Raw genomic sequence first — 10,636 nt, forward strand, 5'->3', positions numbered from 1 at the left:
GGGATCGGGACCAGGATCCAGACTGGGGACCGAGATCTGGGATCAGGGCTGAGATCTGGGGTCGGGACCCCTGTCTGGGCTCGGGACCGAGATCCGGGATCGGGACCAGTATCCGGGATTGGGGCTGATATCTGGGATCAGGACCGAGATCCGGGATCGGGACCAGTATCCAGACTGGGGACTGAGATCTGGGATCGGGACCAGTATCCAGACTGGGGACCGAGATCTGGGATCAGGGCTGAGATCCGGGGTCGGGACCCCTGTCCGGGCTCGGGACCGAGATCCGGGATCGGGACCAGTATCCGGGATTGGGGCTGATATCTGGGATCAGGACCGAGATCCGGGATCGGGACCAGTATCCAGACTGGGGACTGAGATCTGGGATCGGGACCAGTATCCAGACTGGGGACCGAGATCTGGGATCGGGACCAGTATCCAGGCTCAGGACCCCTGTCCGGGCTCGGGACCAAGATCTGGGATCAGGACCAGTATCCGGGATTGGGGCTGGTATCTGGGATCAGGACCGAGATCCGGGATCAGGACCAGTATCCAGACTCGGGACCGAGATCCGGGATCAGGACCGAGATCTGGGATCGGGACAGTATCCAGACTTGGGACCGAGATCCGGGATCAGGACCAAGATCCAGGATCGGGACCAAGATCCAGGATCAGGAACAAAATCCAGGATCAGGAACAAAATCCAGACAGGGGACCGAGATCCGGGATCGGGGCTGAGATCGGGGCTCAGGACCGAGATCCGGGATCGGGACCAGGATCCAGACTGGGGACCGAGATCCGGGATCGGGGCTGAGATCGGGGCTCAGGACCGAGATCCGGGATCGGGACCAGGATCCAGACTGGGGACCGAGATCCGGGCCGAGATCCGGGCTCAGGACCGAGATCCGGGATCGGGACCAGTATCCAGACTGGGGACCGAGATCTGGGATCAGGGCTGAGATCGGGGCTCAGGACCGAGATCCGAGATCGGGACCAGGATCCAGACTGGGGACCGAGATCCGGGATCGGGGCTGAGATCGGGGCTCAGGACCGAGATCCGGGATCGGGACCAGGATCCAGACTGGGGACCGAGATCCGGGCCGAGATCCGGGCTCAGGACCGAGATCCGGGATCGGGACCAGTATCCAGACTGGGGACCGAGATCCGGGATCAGGGCTGAGATCGGGGCTCAGGACCGAGATCTGGGATCGGGACCAGTATCCAAACAGGGGACCGAGATCCGGGTGCTGGGACCGATATCCGGGCTCAGGACCGATATCCGGGCTCCGGCGCCGTTATCCGGGCTCAGGACCGCTCTCCGGCAGTTCTCTACTCGGTCCAGCGGTGGCCGCAGTGGGGGGCGGTGCACACGTAGTAGAGCCGCATGGCGTCCTGCGCGGGGACAGGAGGCAGCGGGTCGGCGGGGACGCGGGGGGGACGCGGGGACGTTCCCGGCCTCCGGAAGCGGCCGGCTCACCTCGGCTCGGGCGCTGTGCGACTGGAAGAAAACGGCCTCCTTGTGCCCGCACCTGGGGGGGGAGAGGGCGAGGGGACGTCGGGGACACGCCGGAGCCACCGCGAGGGGACGTCCGAGCCCCCCGGGGAGCCCCATGGGGACGTCGGGGACACGCTGGAGCCACCGCAGGGGACGTCCGAGCCCCCCGGGGAGCCCCATGGGGACGTCGGGGACACGCTGGAGCCACCGCAGGGGACGTCCGAGCCCCCCGGGGACATCGGAGCCCCGTGGGGACGTCGGGGACACGCCGGAGCCACCGCAGGGGACGTCCGAGCCCCCCGGGGAGCCCCATGGGGACGTTGGGGACACGCCGGAGCCACCGCAGCCACCACAGGGGACGTCCGAGCCCCCCGGGGACATCAGAGCCCCATGGGGACGTCGGGGACACGCCGGAGCCACCGCAGGGGACATCTGAGCCCCCCGGGGACATCGGAGCCCCATGGGGACGTCGGGGACACGCCGGAGCCACCGCGAGGGGACGTCCGAGCCCCCTGGGGACATCGGAGCCCCGTGGGGACGTCGGGGACACGCCGGAGCCACCGCGAGGGACGTCCGAGCTCCCCGGGGACATCGGAGCCCCGTGGGGACGTCGGGGACACGCCGGAGCCACCGCGAGGGACGTCTGAGCCCCCCGGGGACATCGGAGCCCCATGGGGACGTCGGGGACACGCCGGAGCCACCGCAGGGGACGTCTGAGCCCCCCAGGGACATTGGAGCCCCATGGGGACGTCGGGGACACGTCGGAGCCACCGCAGGGGACGTCTGAGCCCCCCAGGGACATCGGAGCCCCATGGGGACGTCGGGGACACGCCGGAGCCACCGCAGGGGACGTCCAAGCCCCCCAGGGACATCAGAGCCCCATGGGGACGTCGGGGACACGCCGGAGCCACCGCAGGGGACGTCTGAGCCCCCCAGGGACATCGGAGCCCCATGGGGACGTCGGGGACACGCCGGAGCCACCGCAGGGGACGTCCAAGCCCCCCAGGGACATCAGAGCCCCATGGGGACGTTGGGGACACGCCGGAGCCACCGCGAGGGATGTCCGAGCCCCCTGGGGACACTGGGCATGGGGACACTGGAGCTATGGGGGGGAACCTCAGTGCCCCGTGGGGACATCGGAGCTTGGGAATGGGGGGGACACTGGTGCCCCAGGGGGACATCGGAGCCCTCTGGTCCCCCCCCTCCAAGCAGAGCCAGTTTCTCCCTGGAGCTGGGCAGTGGGAGCAAGGTCAGGTGTCCCTGATGTCCCCAGGGTGTCCCCAGAGTGTCACCGATGTCCCCGGGGTGTCCCCGACATCCCTTAGGTGTCCTCAACGCCACAAGGGTGTTCCCAGGATGTCCCCAAAGCCCCCGGGGTGTCCCCAGGGTGTCCCTGATGCCCCCGGGGTGTCCCCGACGTCCCTTAGGTGTCCTCAACGCCACAAGGGTGTCCCCAGCATGTCCCCGATGTTCTCAGGGTGTCCCTGATGTCCCCAGGGTGTCCCTGACATCCCCAGGGTGTCCCCGATGTCCCCAGGACGTCCCCAACGCCCCCGAGACATCCCCAGGGTGTCCCCAGGGTGTCCCCAACACCCCTGGGGTGTCCCCAACGTCCCCTAGGTGTCCCCAACACCCCGGGACATCCCCAGGGTGTCCCCAACATCCCCGGGACGTCTCCAGGGTGTCCCCAACACCCCTGGAGTGTCCCCAACATCCCCTAGGTGTCCCCAACACCCCTGGGACATCCCCAGGGTGTCCCCAACACCCCCGAGACGTCCCCAGGGTGTCCCCAACACCCCTGGAGTGTCCCCAACATCCCCTAGGTGTCCCCAACACCCCTGGGACATCCCCAGGGTGCCCCCAACATCCCCGGGGTGTCCCCAGGGTGTCCCCGACGGGGGGGGGGACACGCAGGGCCCTCACTTCTGGCACGGGTGGTCCTCGGTGCGGGGCAGCGTGGGGTCCTGCGAGACGTCGGCGATGATCTGCGTCAGCTCACTGCCACGGGGGGAGCGAGATGGGGGCGTTAATCGAGCCGTTAACGAGCCCGCCGCTAATTACCCGCCCCGCTCACCCCCCTCATTAACCCCCTTTTGACTAATTACCCCTCATTAACCTCCCCCCTCAAGCCCTCCTCCCTTGCCACCACTCACTTGCCCTCTAATACCCCCCCACAAATTAGCCCTAATTAATTATACCCCTCCCTTATTAATAAGCCTCCCCCCTGTTATTAATTGCCCCCCCTAATTAGCAGCCCCGTTAAGCCTCACTCCACTTCGTGCGTGATCTTGTTGACGTAGATGCAGCTGTTGTCGGCCTCTTGCTGGTAGTCGCAGTTGCGGCACTGGGGGGGAGATGGGGGGGGGGTTACGGACTGGTCCCAGTCCCAGTCCCGGACTGGGAGCACTGGGGGGAGGAGGGACACGGGGGGAGGGGGGTTACGGACTGGTCCAGTCCCAGTCCTGGACTGGGAGCACTGGGAGCGCCGGGGGGGTTACGGACCGGTCCCAGGCCCAGTCCCGGACTGGGAGCGCTGGGAGCGCTGGGGGGGGTTACAGACTGGTTCCAGGCCCAGTCCCAGACTGGGAGCGCTGGGGGGGGGGGGTCACAGACTGGTCCCAGGCCCAGTCCCGGACTGGGAGCACTGGGGGGAGGAGGGACACGGGGGGAGGGGGGTTACGGACTGGTCCAGTCCCAGTCCCGGACTGGGAGCACTGGGAGCGCTGGGGGGGTTACAGACTGGTTCCAGGCCCAGTCCCAGACTGGGAGCGCTGGGGGGGGGGGTCACAGACTGGTCCCAGGCCCAGTCCCGGACTGGGAGCGCTGGGAGCGCCGGGGGGGGGGATGGGGGGTTACGGACTGGTCCCAGTCCCGGACTGGGAGCGCCGGGGGGGGTTACGGACCGGTCCCAGGCCCAGTCCCGGACTGGGAGCACTGGGAGCGCTGGGGGGGTTACGGACTGGTCCCAGTCCCGGACTGGGAGCGCTGGGAGCGCCGGGGGGGGTTACGGACCGGTCCCAGGCCCAGTCCCGGACTGGGAGCGCTGGGAGCGCCGGGGGGAGTTACGGACTGGTCCCAGTCCCGGACTGGGAGCTCTGGGAGCGCCGGGGGGGGTTATGGACTGGTCCCAGTCCCGGACTGGGAGCGCTGGGAGCGCCGGGGGGGTTACGGACTGGTCCCAGTCCCGGACTGGGAGCTCTGGGAGCGCCGGGGGGGGTTATGGACTGGTCCCAGTCCCGGACTGGGAGCGCTGGGAGCGCCGGGGGGAGTTACGGACTGGTCCCAGTCCCGGACTGGGAGCTCTGGGAGCGCCAGGGGGGTTATGGACTGGTCCCAGTCCTGGACTGGGAGCGCTGGGGGGGTTACGGACTGGTCCCAGTCCCGGACTGGGAGCACTGGGAGCGCCGGGGGGGTTACGGACTGGTCCCAGTCCCGGACTGGGAGCGCTGGGAGCGCCGGGGACACTCACGGCGTAGAGCAGGATGCGGTTCTCCTTGTCCTCCTTGGGGTAGAGCATGTTGTTGCTGGGGGGGGGGGGGGGGTTATTGTAGGGTCTCGGGGGGTGGCAACAGCCGGGACCCCCCCCCACGCTGGGGCACATCGGGGGCGGGGCCTTGTGGGCGGGGCCAAGGCGCGTGGGCGGGGCCCGGCGTTGTGGGCGGGGCTTGGAAGCGCTGCCGGGGGTCTGATGGGCGGGGCCAAGGCGCGTCGGTGGCGGCGTGTGGGCGGGGCCTGAGGGGGGTGAGTGTGGGCGGGGCCTGAGGGGGGTGAGTGTGGGCGGGGCCTGAGGGGGGTGAGTGTGGGCGGGGCCTGAGGGGGGTGAGTGTGGGCGGGGCCTGAGGGGGGTGAGTGTTGGGCGGGGCCTGAGGGGGGTGAGTGTGGGCGGGGCCTGAGGGGGTGAGTGTGGGCGGGGCCTGAGGCGGCGGGCGGGGAGGGGGCGCGGGGGACGCCGGGAAGCGGCGCGGCGGCCGCAGCGGGGCCCGGGGGGGACCGGAGGGGCGCCGGGGGGGTCCGGGAAGCCCAGGGGGTCGCGGGGCGGGCCGGGGGGGTCCGAGGAGGCCCCGGGGGGGTCCAGGGGGTCTCGGGGGGGGTCTGGGAGGGCGCGGGGGAGTCCGGGGAGGTCCAGGGTGGGTCCGGGAGGCCCCGGGGGGGTCCAGGGGGGCGCGGGGGGGGGTCTGGGAGGGCGCGGGGGAGTCCGGGGCGGTCCAGGGGGGGTCCGGGAGGCCCCGGGGGGGTCCAGGGGGTCTCGGGGGGGTCCGGGAGGTCCAGGGGGTCCCGGGGGGGGGGTCTGGGAAGGCGCGGGGGAGTCCGGGGCGGTCCAGGGGGGGTCCGGGGGGTCCTGGGAGGTCCCGGAGGCCCCGGTGGGGGGTCCAGGGGGTCCCGGGGGGGTTCTGGGAGGGCGCGGGGGGGTCCAGGGGGTCTCGGGGGGGGTCTGGGAGGGCGCGGGGGGGTCCGGGGCGGTCCAGGGGGGGTCCGGGAGGCCCCGGCGGGGGTCCAGGGGGTCCCGGAGGCCCCGGGGGGGGTCCAGGGGGTCTCGGGGGGGTCCCGGGGGGGCGGGGACCCCTCACCACTCCTGGCAGAAGCGGATCCCCACGAAGCCCGGCTCGTACGTCCCGTCCGACTCCATGGCGGCGGCGGAGGGGGGCGGGGCCCGGCTGGGCGCAGGCGCGCTGCCGCCCGCCGCTACGGCGCGTCCGCGGGGCCAAGAGAGCGCGGAGCGCGGAGCCGGCGGCCCCTTGGCCCCCCCCCCCCCGTGTCCGGGTGTCCCCGTGGCCCCAAATCCCCGTGGCCCTGTGTCCCCCTGTCCCCTCCTCCCCCCTGTCCCTGTGTCCCCAAGTCTCCGCGTCCCCACAGCACCGTGTCCCCATGGCTCCCTGGTCCCCCTGTCCCCCCATCCCCCTGTCCCCACCTCCCCGTGTCCCCACAGCACCGTGTCCCCACACCTCCATGGCCCCTCATGTCTCCATGTCCACGTGTCCCCACATCCCTGTGTCCCCATGGCTCCCTGGTCCCCACGGCTCCATGGCCCCCCTGTTCCTGTGTCCCCACGTCCCCATGTCCCCCCAGCACCGTGTCCCCATGGCTCCGTGGCCTCCATGTCCCCCTGTCCCCACCTCCCCCCATCCCCCTGTCCCCACCTCCCCGTGTCCCCACAGCACCGTCTCCCCACACCTCCATGGCCCCTCATGTCCCCATGTCCACGTGTCCCCACATCCCCGTGTCCCCATGGCTCCCTGGTCCCCATGGCCCTCATGTCCCCCTGTTCCTGTGTCCCCACGTCCCCATGTCCCCCCAGCACCGTGTCCCCATGGCTCCGTGGCCCCCATGTCCCCACGTCCCCACCTCCCCCGTGTCCCCCCAACACCGTGTCCCCACGGCTCCATGGCCCCTATGGCCCTGTGTCCCCATCCCCACGTCCCCGCGTCCCCACGTCCCCGTGTCCCCACACCTCCATGGCCCCTCATGTCCCTGTGTCCCCCTGTCCCTGTGTCCCCCCATCCCCGTGTCCCCACCTCCCTGTGTCCCCCCCTCCCTGTGTCCCCCTGTCCCCACGTCCCCCCCCCCGGCGAGGACGCGTCACCGCGCAGCGTCGCCGCCCGGCGCCTCAGCCAAAGAAATCGCTCGACGCCTCTCCCCCCCCCCCCGGGCGCAGGGCCCAGGCGTCCGGGGCCCCTGGGCGCGGCGGGTGCCAGGGAGGTGACGCGGGGTCCCCGGGCCGGGGGGGGGGGAGCAGGTTTATTGTCCCTCAGGCGCCGCCGCGGGGCAGCGAGGCCCTGGCCAGCGACAGCAGCGAGCAGCAGGTGCCTGCGGGGGACGGCGCCGTCACCGGGGGGGGGCCCAGGCGTCCGGGCCACCCCCGACCCCAACCCAGGGGGCCCAGGCATCCGGGCTCCCCCCCCCGAAACCTCGAGGGACCCAGGTGTCCGAGCTCCCTGCCTCCCCCCCCCCAACCCTGCACCAGTCACGGGGCCCAGGCGTCCGGGCTCCGTGCCCAGCGGGGCCCAGGCGTCCGGGCTCGGCATTCCTGCTCCCCCCCACCCCCCACCCCCGGCCACCCTCAGGGCCAAAAATAGAGCCCAGGTGTCCTGCCCCTCCCCCACCCCCAGGGGGCCCAGGCGTCCTGCCCTCCATCCCCCACCCCAGGGGGCCCAGGCGTCCTGCCCCCCCACCCCCAGGGGGCCCAGGCGTCCTGCCCCCCCCAACCCAGGGGGCCCAGGCGTCCTGCCCTCCATCCCCCACCCCAGGGGGCCCAGGCGTCCTGCCCCCCCACCCCCAGGGGGCCCAGGTGTCCTGCCCTCCATCCCCCACCCCCAGGGGGCCCAGGTGTCCTGCCCTTCAACCCCCACCCCAGGGGGCCCAGGTGTCCTGCCCCCCCACCCCCAGGGGGCCCAGGCGTCCTGCCCCCCCCACCCCAGGGGGCCCAGGCGTCCTGCCCTCCATCCCCCACCCCCAGGGGGCCCAGGTGTCCTGCCCTCCATCCCCCACCCCAGGGGGCCCAGGCGTCCTGCCCCCCCCACCCCCAGGGGGCCCAGGTGTCCTGCCCCCCCCCACCCCCAGGGGGCCCAGGCGTCCTGCCCCCTGCCCGCGGCCGCGGGGCCCAGGCGTCCGGGCGCACGCACCCACGACGCAGACGAGGGTGGTGAAGCGATAGAGCACCGTGTCCAGCGCCCCCCCCTTGAGGTGCACCGGGAGCCCGTTGTCCTCCTGCCGGGGGGGTGGGGGGCATCAGGTGGGGGTCCAGGCGTCCGGGTCACCCCTGACCCCAACCCAGGGGGCCCAGGCGTCCGGGACACCTTCCCCCCCACCCCAGCAAAGGGTTCCAGGCATCTGGGTGTCCCCCACCCCTTGAGGGGCCCAGGTGTCCAGATCCCCCCCCCCCGAGGGGCCCAGGCGTCCGGGCACCCCCTGAAGGACCCAGGAATCCAGATCCTCCCCTCCGAGGGGCCCAGGTGTCCGGACACCCCCCCAAGGGGCCCAGGCGTCCGGGCACCCCCCCCGAGGGACCCAGGCGTCCGGGCCGCCCCCAACAAGACCCAGGTGTCCAGGCCCCCCCAAGGGGCCCAGGCGTCCGGGCACTCCCCAAGGGACCCAGGCGTCCGGCCCCCCCCCCCAACAAGACACAGGCGTCCAGGCCCCCCCGAGGGACCCAGGCGCCCGGGCCACCCCCAACAAGACCCAGGTGTCCAGGCCCCCCCAAGGGGCCCAGGCATCCGGGCACTCCCCAAGGGACCCAGGCGTCCGGGCCGCCGCGCAACAAGACCCAGGTGTCTGGGCCCCCCCGAGGGGCCCAGGCGTCCGGGTGCCCCCCAAAGGACCCCGGCATCCAGATGCCCCTGCCCAAGGGGCCCAGGCGTCCGGGTGCCCCCCCCCCAAGGGACCCAGGCATCCAGACCCCCCCCCAGAAAACCCAGGTGTCCGGGTCCCCCCCCCCCGAGGGGCCCAGGCATCCGGCCCCCCCCCCCCCAAAAACCTGGAAGAGCTTCTGGTGTTCGGCCACGCGGTTGTGGAGGCTCCGGGGGGCCCCGAGGCCCCGGGGGCGAAGCAGCCCCAGACGGGCGGCCTGGGGGGGGGGCAGGGAATGGGGTGAGCGCGACCCCCAAATCCCCCCCCCCTAAATCCACCCCCCCCCCCCAAAATCCGGTACCAGCAGCGGGCTCATCGCTCCGGTGCCCTTCGCAGCCGCCAAGGACACTGCGCCGGGGGGGGGGGGCGGGACATGGGGACACGGGGACACGCGTGTGCGGGGCGGGACATGGGGGGGGACACGCGTGTGCACCCCCTCCCCTCCCCAAACCCGCTCAAATTGGAGCCGAACTCGCTCTTTCTGCAAAGAGGTTTTATTGCTTCGACCCCCCCCCCAAACCCTGTCCCTTGCCCCCCCCTTTACCAAATCCCTCGGTTTTCCCCCCAAAAAAACATTCCCCCCCCCCAATAAATACACGGTAAAAAGGGCCTGGAGCGGGGGCCGCGCCATCACACAGTGACCGGCGGCTGCAGCACACGCGTGTGCGGGGTGGGGGGGCCCAGGCGTCCGGGCCCCCCCCGGGGTATTGGGGGGGGGGGCCCAGGCGTCCGGGCGCCCCCGTAGTGTTGAGGAGCCCGGGCGTCCCCGCAGCATCCGAGGGACCCAGGCGTCCGGGTGCCAGGGAAGGGCCCAGGCGTCCGGGCGCCCCCCCCCCCGAAGTACCCCGGGGGGGGTAGTTAGTGCCTATAGCTGCCCCTTGGGGGGACATAGAGCCCTTAACTGCCCCCGGGGGGGGCAACAGAGCCCCCAAGGGGGTATATAGGGCCCGTCCCTGCCCTGGGGGACATATAGATGCTTCGGGGGGGGTATATAGGGCCCATCATTCCCCAGGGCCATATATAGATGACGCAGAGAGGTATATAGAGTCCCCAGGGGGGTATATAGAGCTCATAACTGCCCTAGGGCCATATGTAGATGCCCCAGAGGGACATATAGAGCCCGTAATTGCCCTGGGGGGCTATAGAGATACCCTAGAGGTGTATGTAGACACCCCAGGGGCTATATAGATGCTCCCGGGCATATATAGGGCCTGTAACTGCCCTGGGAAGCTATATAAATGCCCCAGAAAAGATATATACAGTCCCCCAGGGGAGTATATAGGGCCATAACTGCCCCAGCAGGTGATACAGACCCTTTAACTGCCCCAGGGGGCTATATAAATGCCCTAAGGGGGTATATCGAGTCCCCAGGGGGGTATATACGGCCCATAATTGCCCCAAGGAGACTATATAAATGCCCTATGGGGGTATATTGAGTCCCCAGGGGCTATATAGGGCCTGTAACTGCCCCAGAAGTCTATATAGAGTCCCCAGGGAGCTATATATGGCTCATAACTGCCCCAGGGGTCTATATAGGTACCCCAGAAGGTGATATAGAGCCCCCCCAGGAGGGTATACAGGCTCTTTAACTTCCCCAGGGGGCTATATAGGTGCCCCAGGGCAGTATACATGGCCCATAACTGCCCCAGGGGGCTATATAAATGCCCTAAGGGGGTCTATCAAGTCCCCAGGGGGGGTATATACTGCCCATAACTGCTCCAAGGGACTATATAAACGCCCTAAGGGGGTATATAAGGTCCCCAGAGGGGGAGTATGGCCCATAACTGGCCCAGGGGCTAT

The 10,636-nt window shown here is 70.7% G+C and overlaps 2 protein-coding genes and 1 long non-coding RNA gene across 3 annotated transcripts; 1 reads left to right on the forward strand and 2 right to left on the reverse strand.

The window, feature by feature from the left end:
• Window positions 1–480: 480 nt before the first annotated feature.
• On the reverse strand, window positions 481–6,181 carry POLR2I (RNA polymerase II subunit I). The gene is made up of 6 exons (XM_068909459.1): window positions 6,061–6,181; window positions 4,962–5,016; window positions 3,763–3,836; window positions 3,416–3,490; window positions 1,475–1,526; window positions 481–1,389 (listed from the first exon to the last, which is right to left on the reverse strand). Exons 1-6 carry the CDS (start codon window positions 6,117–6,119, stop codon window positions 1,327–1,329), a joined length of 378 nt encoding a protein of 125 aa, XP_068765560.1. The 5' UTR covers window positions 6,120–6,181; the 3' UTR covers window positions 481–1,326.
• Window positions 6,182–7,211: 1,030 nt separating this feature from the next.
• COX7A1 (cytochrome c oxidase subunit 7A1) lies at window positions 7,212–9,196 on the reverse strand. Its single transcript, XM_068909838.1, has 4 exons — window positions 9,138–9,196; window positions 8,964–9,053; window positions 8,113–8,197; window positions 7,212–7,297 (listed from the first exon to the last, which is right to left on the reverse strand). The coding sequence occupies exons 1-4, from the start codon at window positions 9,150–9,152 to the stop codon at window positions 7,239–7,241; spliced, it is 249 nt and encodes an 82-aa protein (XP_068765939.1). The 5' UTR covers window positions 9,153–9,196; the 3' UTR covers window positions 7,212–7,238.
• Window positions 9,197–9,393: 197 nt separating this feature from the next.
• On the forward strand, window positions 9,394–10,489 carry LOC138061191 (uncharacterized). The gene is made up of 2 exons (XR_011134821.1): window positions 9,394–9,520; window positions 9,562–10,489. It is a non-coding gene; the product is annotated as an uncharacterized lncRNA (long non-coding RNA).
• The last annotated feature ends 147 nt before the right edge of the window (window positions 10,490–10,636 follow it).

The sequence above is a fragment of the Struthio camelus genome, chromosome 16, assembly GCF_040807025.1.
Source record: "Struthio camelus isolate bStrCam1 chromosome 16, bStrCam1.hap1, whole genome shotgun sequence".
Taxonomy (NCBI): domain Eukaryota; kingdom Metazoa; phylum Chordata; class Aves; order Struthioniformes; family Struthionidae; genus Struthio; species Struthio camelus.